The 15,662-nt window shown below is 39.4% G+C and overlaps 1 protein-coding gene across 3 annotated transcripts in view; it reads right to left on the bottom strand.

The window, feature by feature from the left end:
• The window catches only part of LOC103695574 (Phosphatidylinositol 3- and 4-kinase family protein), a 41,362-nt gene extending 25,991 nt beyond the window's left edge, over nt 1–15,371 (bottom strand). Inside the window, exons 1-13 of one of the 3 annotated variants that reach the window (XM_008776950.6) lie at nt 14,069–15,371; nt 13,084–13,425; nt 12,840–13,001; nt 12,179–12,349; nt 11,869–12,027; nt 11,648–11,775; nt 10,933–11,239; nt 10,159–10,327; nt 9,731–9,948; nt 6,318–6,476; nt 6,039–6,221; nt 1,585–2,109; nt 1,100–1,459 (exon numbers count right to left, since the gene is read on the bottom strand). In XM_008776950.6, coding sequence (XP_008775172.4) covers nt 1,100–1,459; nt 1,585–2,109; nt 6,039–6,221; nt 6,318–6,476; nt 9,731–9,948; nt 10,159–10,327; nt 10,933–11,239; nt 11,648–11,775; nt 11,869–12,027; nt 12,179–12,349; nt 12,840–13,001; nt 13,084–13,425; nt 14,069–15,031 — 3,846 coding nt within the window. In that variant the 5' untranslated portion in view covers nt 15,032–15,371. Of the gene's footprint in view, nt 1–1,099; nt 1,460–1,584; nt 2,110–6,038; nt 6,477–9,730; nt 9,949–10,158; nt 10,328–10,932; nt 11,240–11,647; nt 11,776–11,868; nt 12,028–12,178; nt 12,350–12,839; nt 13,002–13,083; nt 13,426–14,068 lie in introns of all 3 variants that reach the window. The other 2 variants (XM_088722131.2, XM_008776941.6) reach the window with 2 other exon arrangements.
• Nucleotides 15,372–15,662: the final 291 nt, after the last annotated feature.

The following is a 15,662-nucleotide window of genomic DNA, read 5'->3' as shown; positions in this document are numbered from 1 at the left end:
GATCCGAAAGTGCTTCTAACTCAGAGCGCGTTCCTTATGGGATGAACATACAAGACTATGCCGCTTGGTTAGATGAGTGGAATGACGTGCCTTGAACCATTTTAAAGATCCGGATATCTAAGAGAGGCATCGTCACTCGAGATTTTAGATATTAGTATATATGTTGTACTTTAAATATATGTAATTGATTGTATTATTTTATATTTTCTACCTCACTAGTTGATTTTAGGATATTTCATATTGTTTCTTGTAGCATGCAACATCTCACTAATTATTTTATATTTTATATCACTTTAAAAAAAAATGCATCTTTTAGATTAAATCGAGATATAGAAGCATCAAAAAATATCAAATGATACTTATAATTATTGAAAAAGTTAAAAAAAAATTCATTACCAATTAAACAAACTTAAAAAAAAAATTGGGTGTGTCGATTCAAGCATACTATTTGTCGTACGGTACTGGTTACCGAATCGGCACTGTACCGACTCACCCACCGACCGGTATAGTTTTCAGTACCAGTTTGGCGGACCTTGATAAGGAATACTAGCCTAATAGTTGATGTTTGTTTATTTCAAATGACTAGGAATCATTGATTAAATAAATGGTTCAACTTGCTTATACGAGAAATCATTTCAAAGCATATATAACCAAGGTTCTGCATAAAGAAATCCAAGCTTTCTAATTATTTATATGAAAAATTATAGGAATAAAAATACTAAGAAAACAGTCTGTCACTTGTTCAAGGCATCACTTATTAGCATTAGCATTCTTTAAAGATAATATTTTTGTTCTTCCACACAGATAAGCATTTGAGATTGAAGTAAATTATGTCCTCTGACAACACTTTCCATTGTTTGTCCCAATATAAACTTGACTGGAATCTTAGATGCTTCATTTCAAGATGAGAACTTAATGCTAGTGCAGCATAACCTAAGTATAATTTAAGCAGCAGAATCCATAATATCCCATAGATGTTCTTTTGGCTGTATGATCCTTAATAGTATAATAGGCTACAACTAAAAAATAATAGAAGTTTGTACAAAAAAACAAATAATAGAAGTAAAGAAACGTGGAAAAGGGTGTAGTTCTTCCTAACCTCAAAACGGTCAATAAAAAACCCAAGCCAGAGTTTATGGGCAACTAGTCCTTGCACTGGATCCCTTTCAGGAGGTGCCTCTGGCTCACCAGGAATGAGGTGAGGTCTCAATTTTGCAGAAGGACCTGAATATCTCATGTCTGATGCGAACAATCCACGTTTTGTATCTATTGTCCATAACCATGCATCAACAAGTTCAGCAAGGACCAGGGGTCCCAGTGAAGGTGCTGCAGAAACTAGCCATGTCCAAATAAATATTCCAGTCTCCATCGCATCTGGTGTTGAAATATAAGCAGGACACCAGCAAAGAAGTCGTAGTAGCTGTGAGAATCCTTCTAGATTTAATTTTGACTCGGAACCCTGAACAAAAATGATCACATTTAATCTGAGTGTGTTATGGATGACTGAAGAAAGGGGGAATTTCTTCTGATGAAACAGAATAGTGATCAGAAAGGCAAGCTTCAAAAGAAACATCGAAGATATACCATGTGTGAAAGAAGTAATGCAGTAGCCTGAGAACATGTTTCATGAAATGAAGTCTTATCCACCGATTCACCTTTCTCAGCGGTACCAACAAATTGCTGAAGAACTTCAACAAATTTTAAAAGAAGAAGCTCGTTAAATGATTCTTTTTCAAGTTGTGATTGTGAAGAGGGCACCCTTGCTTTTAAGGATTGTGGACCAACTCCCAAACTTAGAGGTGAACCCATTTGTAAACCTCCAATGCTATTATAAAGTCTTCTCATACCAGCTATCTCTCCAGCATGGTTGCACTTAACTGTTGCACTCACTATTGCAGTTGAGAGCACTTCCAGAGTGCAACCTTCTGGATCTTCATTTTTTGCTCCTGATGCTGCTGCAGCAGAATCCATTACTGCAGGAATATTTGCTGTCCTAATGCCACTCCAACAATCATTTTTCCCAGTACAAATACGAATTTCAGACAAAAGAGAAACCACATCTGATGCATGTTGTGTTCTTTGCAGTGCATTTGGCTTACAAAGGTTTTCCTGGCATAGAAATCGTATACATCAAAGTATGGAAAAGAAAGATAAATCATCCACCGAAACAAATAGAATGTGCTCTCTATATGTAAATTAAGGGACACCATGCATAAACAGCCTAGACATTAACATTCAACAACAGATGAATAATACTTAAGTCCATATATCCTAGTTCAGACAAAATAACCATGAACCATGAATATCATAGTCAGGGCATGCCAAGCTATTTAGTAACTTATAAAGATTTTATACAAAAATAATTGGAAACACATAAAGAAAGCCACTGCATATTTTATATTGCTTTAAATCACCAAGGAACACTATAAGTTTAATCCATCATCCAGCAAAGAATTATATTTTTACAAATATGGAATCAAGTCTTTCCAGCCATCTCACTCCAGTATAACCAACAATCTTCAAGGTAACATAAGTTCAAAAGTACCATGCCTGAAACCCAAAAGATGATTTTCATCATACCATGCTGTAAGACATTACAATGTTGCCGCGTATCAAAGGTCTGCTACATGAATGCAAAAGGAAAGATTAATGTAAATAAGCATTTCATATAAGGGTGATGATAACAGCCATCCCCAATGTGGTGGTTTAATACGACTATCCTCCACCTATTTACCTTATTCTCCAGTATGATCAGATTAACTTAGTTTCTCACACTTGTCAAATATCAGTGGGTATTATTCTTCCATGTGTACTCCTACCAATGGCTAAATTAACTTTACCAATCTTAATTTCCCAAGAAAGCAAAAAATAGGCATGGGGTTGTTGCATTATTTGCCTTCTACCTCTCCCCACCACCCTATCCAACTACATGTGACTTCCTCCGCCACCTTGTTCTTCATCTCCCCATACTGTCTTTCTCAAGTGATTTCTGTGGACTACCTTATTGAATTGAGCAATCTCCTGATCTTTCGGAGTCGTTAAATTTAGATGGAATTAGAGTTAAGATTATTTATTTTTTGAGCAAGGATTGTACTTATCTGGTCAAGATCAATGGATGATCAAGGTTTCTTTTAATTCAACTTCAGGAGCCATGGCCAAATATCCTGCTTGCTGCCATCATGGCTGCAACTAGCTTCGGAGGATATCCTTGATGAGCACAAGACTCTCTCTGTCATCATGCTGGAGGAGGTCATGAATGAAGCAAAGAGTTAACAAGGTCATGGATAAGGATGATGACATTATGAAGAACATAGACCAAGAAGGAACTCAACAGGAGGTTGAGTGGCAGAGACTATCACTGGAGATTCAAGCAGCAGCAATAAGGAGGAGGGCATGAAGGAATGGAAGAGCCGGCTCCTTCCTTTTTTTCCCATTTTTCCTTTTTCTAGGACATAATGGGATGGAACAATTCCATGTCACCCTCCCTTGAACGTTGGCTTGGCTATTATGCTGAGGTGGCATCCACAGTTGGGTGGATTCAGTGTGAACTTGGAAGCTTGGTTTACTGGGAAAAAATAAGAGGTGCAGGCTGAGAAGAATTTGATTGTGGAGAGGGGTAAGCTTGGAAGAAAACTAGTGTTAAAATTTCTTCCATTTTTTAGCATTTTGCTGGAGCAAATTTTTGGGATTACACTGGAGAATATGGTGAAAGGGTGGAGAGTAGCATTAAACACCACCCCTACGACTAACTCACATGTCATTATCATGACCCCTCATATAATTGTAATTATCTAATCCTACGTATTTCCCATTAACATGCCATCTAAGTATTTACTAACAACCATTGCAACAAAGTCACCAAATATTAGCAACTGCACAAAAGCTAATTGCATAAGTAATGAGAAGTGGTGATATTGCTGAAGGAAAACCCGTTGTGATCCCCAAAATTCGATGTCTGCTCCATGTCTCAGAAGAAATTTCTCCATCAATGAATCATCAACTCCTCCAACATACCTGATGTTGCAGCCTTTAGGTTATGACTGTTCGTGGAGACCCTTTGAAAAGGATTAACAAGGTTTTAAGATGATAACTGGGTGTCATCCAGAAACTTCACCAACAAGTCCCGCTTGGGGTGCTGGGACCACTATAACAGGGATTCCAAGTGTTCCATTGCACAACTGTAATGAAGAGAAAGCACTTAATTGCTATCCTGAAATTCCAACAACCCACAACTTGTTTTACTCATTTATTCTGTTGAAGGCTGGTCACAGTGACATTATCAAGTTTTTGAAGACTTTGAAAGCTCTCTTGACACATCCAGCTCACCATAATCCTAGTAATCATGCTTAGAAGGACATTCCTCAAATGCACAAAAAGTCCAAATACTAGCAAGATGTCACGCCTCATGAATGGGATAGGACATAGTTAGAAACCTTAGTCCTAAGCCACATGGGATTCACATAGGCAGATATGTTAAAACAAACCATAATATATTCCCAAATGTTGGCAAGGTACTCCATATAACACAAGCAAAGCAACTCATTCTTCATAAAGCACTTCAATTGAATCAGTAAGATCCATCCTATGAACCTATAAACTCAGATTGCATAAGATGATGCCACTTTTCTTTTCCTCTGACACAACACATTCCACTGAAAATTAGGGGACCAAGTACAAAGTAGATATTACCTCAACAACTCTAAGTTAAAAAAAATAATAAAGAGTGGAATGAATGGATGGTAATAATCAATAAACAGAGCAATAACAAGCTAATGAGTTATTTGAGTTCAGACTAGTTTTCCATATCACATTGGAGAACAAAATATGATTTGTGGGAGGGGTCGGTGGTTTCAGAAGTTCTTTCCTTCTATAATTAAGAGTTACTCATAAGTTATAAATATCTTCATGCGAGAACATAATCAAATCAACAACACAAAATAAACATTATAAGGCATCACAATCAGAGTATAAACAAATTCATACTGCTTGATAATAAGCACAATTGTCCTAGTGTCAACAAAAGAACTTTAACGCAATGTCAAATATGCATATCGGCCACCACAACAAAGACACATATCTCCACCAAATTACTAGAAAAAATTCACCATCTTTAATAATGTTGGTAAAGCCCAAATGATTGATTATCTTGGTTACAAGCAAGGTTTGCCATACTGATGGATACCACCAGGTGTACTATACCATGTTGGTACCAAAGCGAGAATTTGTAGGGGGCATACCAAGTCTCCGTACGCCAAACAGACCCATGTGCCAACCATACTGGCACCATACCAGCATGGTACTACTACTAATACATAGTGTGGTACCGAGACGGCAAACCTTGGTTATAAGCCAATAGTATTATAGTCCAACAAGTTAACTGCAAAATCTAGTGCTCAAGGATAACACCTTCACTAGTCCCAAAACACAGATAGAAAAGCAATTAAAGCATGCAGATCAGCATCATATGTTGACTTCTAATAAATGATGGAAACACAACAAGCACAGCAGAAACACTCACAATGCAATTAATCAGTATGAACATGCAAAAGACACTGTACGTGGATCGATTTTAAAGAAAGAAGAGCATGCATGCAATAAGCATATACAAACATTACCATATAAATATTGCTGGTGCATCAAATACTATTTTAGATATTACGTATTTAAATGATTGTAGAAAAAAATTACTTAAACCAGACAATAAATACAGAAAAAAAGTGTATCCTCTCTTAAAGAAGCAAACAAGGTAATGTCAATTAAACAACTCGAGTAAAAAATGCAAGGAAAAAAAAAAGCTCTAACTTGAGTCAAAAAGCCAAGAACCAAGATAAAAGAAGCTTGGCAAGCATATGTAATCGAGCATCACGGCTTAAAGTTTGATCAACAACATACAAAAGGATACATGGTTCCAAATAGCATTCAGCTCCAGTGAGGAAATTTATTTTCTTAAGATAATAGCAATGTCAAACGTAAGCAAAGAAAAATGATGAAGAAAATGGTCCATACTAAATAATTTTAAATGTTGAGTTTGAGCAAACCTGTAGAAGGCCTTGTATGGTGCATGGAGCATATGAAAGTGCTGTAGTGATCCATTCCCGAGCAATTTTTTGGTATAAAGAACGTACAGTGGCAATCCAAGCAGGATCATTAACTTGAGAAGAAGGCAATTCATTATGAACTGAAAAGAGAAGTGCATCCAAACATGAAGAGTTCCACAAAACCTGCAGATGCGTCAAAGAATTTTTCTTCAGCAGACCCGACAAAAGCTCAGAAATTATATTAGCAAAACTGCCATACCTTAGGAAGAGAGCACTAACCTGTGGAAATCTTTCCTTCAACTGAGTTAATATGTTAACAGTGATATCACGAACATGTTCATCCCTTTGAGACAAGTTTTTTATAAGAAAACATGCATGTGCTGAAAGTATTGATTCCCTTTTCTCAGCCTCTTCTCCTATATCAGATATTCTTTCCTCCTGGACATCCAAGTAGGTCCATCAACAACCAAGACATCACAATCTAAAGCCCAAAGAAAAAGGAGCACCTAGAATTGATGACTCATTAAGAATAAATGTAACAATATTTCATCACAAGTCTATACTACACCATTTAAGAAAAGATATTAAGTTCGGAACGGGAAGAAAGTAATTTTTCCTACAACTGAGAAGAATAAGATTTTTGGTTGCTGAAAGAGAATGTCAGGGTCGAATTTCAAATCACTGTGAAAAATGTAAAAAATGTACTGTTTAAAAAAGGCTGACTTGGGTTTATCTCACCTCTTGCCTTGAGGTGAGGAGGCACAATCACATAGAAAGCATATCACAGAAGCATGAAAAGTAACTAGTTATATACATTTGAGTGGTAGCATGCACATAACAGGTGGATTTACAATAACAATGAAAATGGGGAGGGATTATCTCATATATATTTCTTCATAATGTCATGTATGGACTCAACCACCAAAGTTTAGGTACAATAAGATGTCACAATATATCTAAAGCTTCACTCGAACATCACCACAATAATGAAATATGGTGGTGCAAAACACATGCTAATGCTTGTGCCAACCAATAAGGCACAAGAAATCACACATACGGGTGCATAAAAGGGGGCTCATGCACATGCATGTGTGCTGGTGAAAGCTCATAGACATGCAAGTGGACCCTGACCGTCATCAAGAAGTGCAAAGCTAACTAGGGCCAGCTCATCCAAGCAGATAGCAGGAACAGCTGATTCATGCCAATAAGCCACTTGTGAGCTAACACGTGCAAGAATACAAGGGACCCATTATTGTGAGAACTAAATCTAGGGCAATTGGCAAACAAGCATATTGCCTATGATACAACCTATAAGTGTGCATGAAGAACAGACTCACAACAGATATCTAGGATATTTATTTGAGCAGGAAACTCCATCACTCTTAGAAACAACAATTTGTTTGAAGTTGGGTTTCATAAAATGCCTAATCCCAGGGCCTAATTAAATGTCTAAACTCTAAAGCACATACTTCTTTATAAAAGTGTAGAGGATTTAACCACAGATACCAACCAGCCCTTCTTTTAGGACAATAAAGATTAAAGAGGCTTTGGCATGCCACCTACAACAGGGTTCTAATAAAAGGCATAGAGCATGTCATTCTCTGAAAAATGACTAATAGTGGAGCCTAAAGGGAGCAACAAGTCCTTTTCTATGGAGAAAAAAGAGTCAAACAGTGTAAATTGAATCCCAGGGCACAAACAAGGTTCATAACAAGCCAAGGCAGGACTAGCATTGGGCTAGACCTGAAATTCATGGCTCACATTGCAATTGGGAAGGCCTCAGGTTCATAGACACAAGTTTGGATTCAAGAATAATATGAGAAGGTTAATAACAAGGTCCGGTATCTCCATATCAGACCTCATACCAGTAACATGTTGGTACAATATCGGTATATGCCCAATATGGGATTTGGTTCGGCATATTGAGACTTTGTACGTCCCTCGTATCGACTCTCGATTCAGTACTGGTACGTTGCAGTATGTCCGATATGGGACGATATGCACGCGTACGGCAAACATTGGTTAATAATATTGAAATTCAGAAAAATGTAGTAAGTCTAAAAAGGTTCAATAAAAATTTGAAATTTTAAAATAAAAAATTCAAATTCCCTCAGAAGTTTTAGATTAAAAAAATTGTACATAAAAAGTAGTATATAATATGTATAGTTAAATCTTATTTTATACGGTTCCTGATATATCGTCTCCAAGACTATCAAAAAGAACTTGAAATTGTTAAATTTCAAGCCAACAAAAAAGATGAGACTTAAAGAAAAAAAACATAATCTAAGATATCCAAAATCTAGAGAATTATTTTGGCCAAAAAAATATAAAATAACTACAAGAAAAAATAAAAAGAAAGAAAGGCTAAAAGACCCTCCAGGAACAAAAGAACCATCTTCAATGTCACAATATGACACTTAAAAACTCTTACAGCCATCGATCTTATCGAGAGAATTCATTATTTTGTTCTGTTTCACTCCTTGAAGCTCTAAGTGTCCACTCTACAGTCCCACCTTCTTTACTTTTCTTCCACAAGCCCTGCCACTTTGGTCCATTCCAAGGCTCCACATGTTCACATCCCATCCTTTATACCTTTTTCCGCTGGGCTTCCCACATCTGCCCGTTCATGGGCCACGAACAGTTTGCCATCTCGTGATTCATTAACAGATTTCACAAACTGTTCATGATCGGCTTGTGAACTATCAAATCCAATGAATGGTACAGTTGGCTCTTGTAATGGGAATTAAATACAATTTAATTTGTAAAGACAGAAGATTTTGTAACTATGCTCAGGTTTACTCCAGCCTAGCTTGAAGCCCAGCAGTTCCAATTATATCTAAACAAGAATGCAATTTACCAAATCAAGGAACTTGCAAGCCACATGGTGAATGATGTATGATCCAACAGCCATCAAGAATCATAACATTGCAAGCGTTGCACATCAAGGTGTAGCACAATTCACAGGGGCTATTGGATCCCACTCACTGCCCCCATGGCTGGTTCGCTAGAATTTGTTCATGCAAGTAGCTGTAAGGCGAACCAGTTTATATCAGATGGTAGATATTTTAAAATGTTAATAAAGAAATGTTATAATATACAAAAGGTTAGCCCCATATGATCTAGGAAGGAAGAAGGTCTCAGGTCAATGATTTCTTGCTGCTACGTAACAGTTTTATAATTAAAATAAGATGTCTCAAAAGAGGAGTGATGCAAGAAAGATTCTTTAGCCTCAAGAAAAATAAGAAAAATAAATCCATCAAGATCTTATATCTTCAAAGAAGAGATCCATGGAACACAGTGCAATTTCTTGACCATTCAATTGTCAATTTGTAGGGTACTTCCCAAAACAATTCTTAAGGACATGACAAACCTCACATATCCATATAAAGCATGTTCCTGTACCTTTAGTCGAGATTTATTGATACAGGATTCTTCAGGAAGTTTAATGAGTCCATAATATAACCTAAAGATAGTGAATTTTCTTAAGACTGAAGGATCTTCGAACTTGGAATACTTTGGCATATCTATCAGTGATTAGAACCACTCTTGAAAAGTAATCAAAAAGTATACAGGTAAGCATATGCACAACATATAAATATATTCCAGACAATCAACAAATTATTAGCAAGAATGTAACAAGAACCAAGATGGCACCCAAAAAAAATGTGCATCCTTTGAGGATCAGAGACTACCAGCCACGCCATTGCTGTTTCGAAAGCCCTATAGACAATTGCTGTCAAACACTGAAAAACAGCTGGCGTCAAGTTTGGAGTGAGTAGATATTCAAATACACAACTGAATGCACTTTTTGGCATGGTCATAGTGGAGTCACTAGAGAGTATTCCGCCGTTGCTACTAAAACGTATTATCTCCAAAAAAGCAACTGCAAGGAGATATGTAGCCTTAACACCTGTTGACGAAAGGTAGAGAGCACATGTTATTTACAAGAAACTTTACAATATATTTGACTGATTCTTTTTTGCTTGAGATGTGCAATTACAATTTAGCAAAATATATGAATAGTTATTGGAAATCAAAAGCAAGGTCTAAGAACCCACATGTAGAAATGGTCAACAATAACAAACTAAAATTTTACTCTAATATAAAATTGCACCCAAACCTGAAATTGTGCTCATTGCTGCTACCTCGACTCGACCTCCTAAAGCAGCAGAAAGAGCAGTTCTTTGACCTACAGCAGCTTTCTCATTGCCACTACCTCGACGACTACCTGGGTTGTGGAGAGCATTTAGTTCCAACTCATCTTCAAGCCATTTCACCGAACTAACAACCTATGAGAAACAAATCTAAGATCAAAGTTAGATATTACCGACAGTGAAACTTTACATCCACAATCACAATAAAGCAGCATAATTATCTTATTATCAGATCTAGCCAACAATGTGTGCCATTTTTTCCTGTGTAACTCTAAATATCAAAGGTTTGAACCACCGGCCGGCGTACCGGTGGCGGCCCGGACCGGTACGGCAGACCATGGTTTGAACCCATATCTCGGTTGATAGGAGTGATAACCTTAAGAATATGAAATCAAGCATAGCATACCCTTAAACTGAAAGAAATGGTTGGGAGGGAACCACATAAATATATGGAAGACACCCTCCTCAATATAGAAAAGAGACAAACATCAAAAATAGGATAAAACTTATTTTTTGAAAAAGAAAAAGAATTGAGATGCCATATACAAGTACACCACCCTGCTTCCAGAGGGCATGTATTTTACAGATATTATGGCTATATAGTGAGCATCATATAAAGGGAAGAAGAAAGAGCCTATGAAGCCAAAAAATTACAGTATTGCAAAACCTAGATTAGATGAATTTTATTTAATTTGAGGGCCACCAATAATATCATTCAGCTACCTCTACATTTAACTTACCAGAGGCGGTGTTCCTTGTGCAATGCGATGAACAGCTACAGACCATTGACTATTCCACATGTACGGGCCAGTCACAGCTTGAAGAGCAATTGTACCGATGCTTCCCAGACTATTCAACGAAGTGGAGACAGATTTTGTCGGAACCTGATTTTGTTGAATAGGAGGTGCTAGCCCAAATAAAACAATATAGAACCACAGATTGCGAAAGAGTTTTAAGAGTGAAGGTTCAACTTTAGAAGAAGGATCAAAATCAGAGCATATTTCTGCAACCGCCGGAAGTAGTGGACCCATGAAATCAGCTCCGCTCCTAGGTGACCAGAATGCCAGTTTGAGAATATAATCAGAAAGAAAAAACAGTAAATCAGGGAAAAAAGGGCATGCTCACTGAGATAAGCATTTCAATAAAAAAACTGAAAGTTTGACAAGATAGCTATGCTAGAGCCTCTGAGTGCCAAAGCAGCCACCCAATACTCAACATTTTCTGCTTCCGCAGAACATGACATCACAAAAATCTTGGTAAATAATCAGGTGGCTACCTGGACATCAAGGCACCCACCTAGCTAAATCATGCACATAGGTGCCTAGCCAGCATCCAGTAAGAACACTGGCATTTGGTGGCTCCCTAGATTGCACAAATGTTACTATGAAACTGATCTAATCAGAAGTTCGAACAGCAAACATTTTCAGGGCCTTCATAGATCATATAGCATCCTACCTCCCACTTTTAGATTCAGCAGCGAGACCCACATCAGAGCACAAAGACAATAGCCGATGGCGACAGTCAGATCTCAGTTTTGGATTGGCAAGACGAGAAGCAACTAGAAGAAACCCTGCAGGAAGAGTCTAGAAAATGGTTGAAACAGTTAGTTAGCAATAGTGTCATACGTCTGCAAGACAAAATATATTTTGGAGACCCACAAGGAACCTGAAACAAACCTCAACTCGCTCTGTGGTAGCTTCTGGGGGTGATGTATTGTTTCCTGTAGATCCTAAAGCTTTAATTTTTTCTAAATAACTTCTTGTCATCAAAACAATTGTCTCGCGATATGACTTCTCAAATCCCAAACAAGCCATAAGTGATATTGCATCTAGTAGCTGAAATATTTGCAAAAACCAGTTCAGTTGGTTTGTAAGATACTAGCTCACATGAACATATATATAATAAGATAACCACAAAATATAGTATGGTCAAATGATAAAAATTAATGACAAAGCATGTACATGCTGAGGAGACAAGGTTCCATACTCGGAGACGCAATAAACTTGGAGCTGAAGCATCACCCTCTTCGAGATTTTCAATGAAGTGGGGCAATATCATGTCTACAACCTCCAACTTATTAACATATATGCTCAAGTCAGCCAGTAAGCGTATAAGATTTAGCTGCACAACAGGAACAGCCTGTTTTTCTTTCCCATCCTGAAATAGGAAATATAAACAATGGGCTCCAGCATTAATCAAGTGTCTGGAAAACAGAACTCACACTCGACAGGTACTTTGATAACAAACAAGGTATGTCGAAAACCTCACCAATCAAACAGTAATCATAAAACGTGATAACATTAGACAGTAGCCAAGCACAAGTTATGCTGTCCACTGGATAAAAATTAGAAAATGAATAAAAGCATGATACCTAGACAACCATATATCAGTTTAACAATTTGCCTGTTTCAAGATAAGCCTATAATCCAAAGATAAATGTTAAGCAACTGTCAAGATAGCACATTCAACAATAATGAATAATGGTTTCAGGAAAGCATATTCATTAATAATGGGTTACAGATCAGTATGCACCATATGGAAGTTCATAAATGTTCACCTATGATGTTGAGGCTTTGAGAATTGCATAAACAAGAGAAGAATACACAAACCTATAACGATGTTATGAGGATTTAATAATTATACAAACCTGCTCCTCATAATCATTTCGTTCGCGGATGCACGCAGCTAAACCCATGATAAATGTGTCAACAAGAGCCCTATCCTTACTCCATCCAAACTCAATAATTTCACAGCTTAGCTTTGTGACGGTCTCAAACATTGCCCCCTGATTATTTCGCACCATATCAGCCTGTATCATCAAGCTATAATATAACTTGCATGTCCGGGTATAAATAGCATGCCACATATCAAAAATAAAGCAAGGTGCATACCTGAGCACATGTAGTCAGAACAAGAGGCTTCAAGGGAATTAGCAACACCCGGAGCAGCTGGCCCCCACGAGAGACAGTTATCTTACTGATTCCACCGAGCAATGTGCTGAACAGCTCCTCACATATCTTCAATTTTCGCCATGAAGAGAGTATGCATGCTTCTGCAGCATCAAGGAACAAAGCAAGTGTCCGACGCAACACATCTTTGGAGGACTTGTTAACCGAATCCAAAGAGACAAGACTCTTAATTTGCACCAAGGTCGCTGCTTGACAGCAGGAAAGTTTCGTGTTTATTCTAGCTTTCAGTTGTGCTCCCTGTTCTCTCCAATCACGCTTTCGAATCTAGAAATGGAAAACACAGACAAGAGTTTCAGCTGTAACACCCATTGGCACAATGCTGTAACCAATTCAAAGTCAGTGAATTGGACAGGAAAGCCATGCGCCATTCAAGTTTATATCAGCAAAAAAGAAAAGGATTACTAGAAGAGTCAAGAATAATCTCTAATTGTGTTTTATAAGCAAGCTGAGGTTTCAAGAAATATGTAGGTATATCCTCATATTCTCAAACATCCTTTGAATGACAACTTCAAGTGAAATTCGTGAATTTTTTTTTCTTTCACTTCGTTTTCACTTCCTTCTTTAGTATAAACATCAACTTCCTAACAAACCGAATTCTACGAAATTAATAAAACATGACTGTTGATAGAAAAATAGTTCCTCTTACCAAAAAGATCCAAAATAGTTCCACTTACAGCCTAAAAGAAAGCCAACATCGAAAATGGAACGTAATCATAGAAATGGACCTCAACAGCGAACTTTGATTGACAGGTTATAGTTTTGGGGGAGCAGATGCAAGCTTTTTCTTTCCATAGCCGGCCAAATGAGTACAGGATCATCGGTCTACTCTACCTCAATACACCATTTCGAACCTCACATAGAACTGGGGGAAAAAATATTTGGATAGTTAGAGACAGAGCCTACAGACCTTGAGAAATGCTGGCAGAGATTTGAGCTGCTTCGCCGCCACCATCCTGACCTGCTCCACTTGCCCGGACTTGATCACGCCCACCCTATCCAGCACCTGCCCGAACAACCTAAAGGCAATCTCTTGCTTCTCCAATCCCTCGACAGACTCCTCCTCGAAGGCCGCCACGTCCTGCCTCACCGCCGGCGACCCCCCTCCTCCCCCGGTGGTCCCCAACCGATCCACGCTGCTCCTCCGGGAAATGCCGCTGCCCTCATTCTCCTTGGACGATGAAGACACCACGCTCGTCCCATCATCCGCGACCTCCCTGTCCTCCTCCTTGGCCTTCCCCTTGGACGGCGTGCTCTGGGCGGAGGAGCTCCAGGACGAGGAGTTCTCCGAGGAAGATGTCGCCGCCTCGTCGGCAGGGGGGCCGAACTGGTCAAGGAGGCTGCCGACGAGGCGCTCAGCGTCGGCCGGGATCAAGGGGGGGCAGCTCTGGGCGACGGCAGCCAGGAAAGCGCGGGCGATGGCGGGGTCGTCCCCGGCGTAGAGGGTGGCGGAGACGAGGGTTTCGCCGAGGAAGGCAGATAGGTCGGAGGCGAGTTCCGGTGAGCGGTCGGCGGCGAGGGAGGCGTAGCGGAGGAGATCGGAGAAGAAGGAGGCAATGGAGTCGAGAGGGAAGGACTGGGGCCAGAAGGAGGAGCGGAAGGCGGTGGAGGGGACGACGCGGAGGAAGTCGAGGAGGGGGGATCGGGCGGAGGGGGGAGGCGGGGAGGGACAGCGGGACAAGAAGCGGGCGAGCGCGAGGAGGGCGTGGAGGTGGGAGCGGGAGACGCGCCCGCCGCCTCCGGCGGGGCCGGCGGAGGGGAGGGGTCGGAGGAGGGCCGTAGGGGGGCAGCGGCCGCAGATCCAGGCGAGCTTGTCGGCGAAGAGATCCGGGTTCTGGGCGACCAGATCGCAGAGCTCGGTGAGAGCTTCCATGGCGAGAGAGGAAGACAATGTGAGAAGAGACCGGAATTCTTTTTATTTTTTGAGATCTCTCTCTTCTTGATTTCTTTTTCGCTCAGGATCGACGACGAAGGTCGTCCTCTCCATATTCTTGAAGGGGGAGAGGGCTCTACTATTTTCTCGGCAAAGCCGCCTGGGTCCTCCAGGGGATGGTTTTGTGGGAGACGGAGGCAGCGGTTAGCCGGCCGAATCGGGTGCGACGCGACCGAGATGAGACTGGCGTTCGGTCACAGACTTGGTTCGACGGGGAAGGAAAATGTATCCATAGATGGACTGCATCAAATTCGATCCAGAGTTAGATTGCAGCAGAAGGACTTGACTTCTGTCTTGTTAGAACCTTTTATTTATTTTCAGAAAAAGAAAAATTGTTCTTGAATTCTTTTCTTGCAATGAAATTAAATAAAAATTATAAAAAAAATAATCTTTATTAAAATATAAACACATGTTTCCCACGTATACATATATATAGTAATTATCATGTTGGCAAGAGTATTTTAATCAAGAAAGTATAAAACAAATTATTTATGAAAAATAAAAATAAAGTGAATGTTAACCTTCCATATGCTATTTCTCGTGTGCATTATATTGAGAGACCGTAACCTTC

The sequence above is a fragment of the Phoenix dactylifera genome, chromosome 5 (genome assembly GCF_051530095.1).
Source record: "Phoenix dactylifera cultivar Ajwa chromosome 5, Ajwa_hap1_PhDact_Kaust_v1.1, whole genome shotgun sequence".
Taxonomy (NCBI): domain Eukaryota; kingdom Viridiplantae; phylum Streptophyta; class Magnoliopsida; order Arecales; family Arecaceae; genus Phoenix; species Phoenix dactylifera.
Note: the sequence above shows the minus strand (reverse complement) of the source record. Positions and strands in the feature narration are given on the sequence as shown.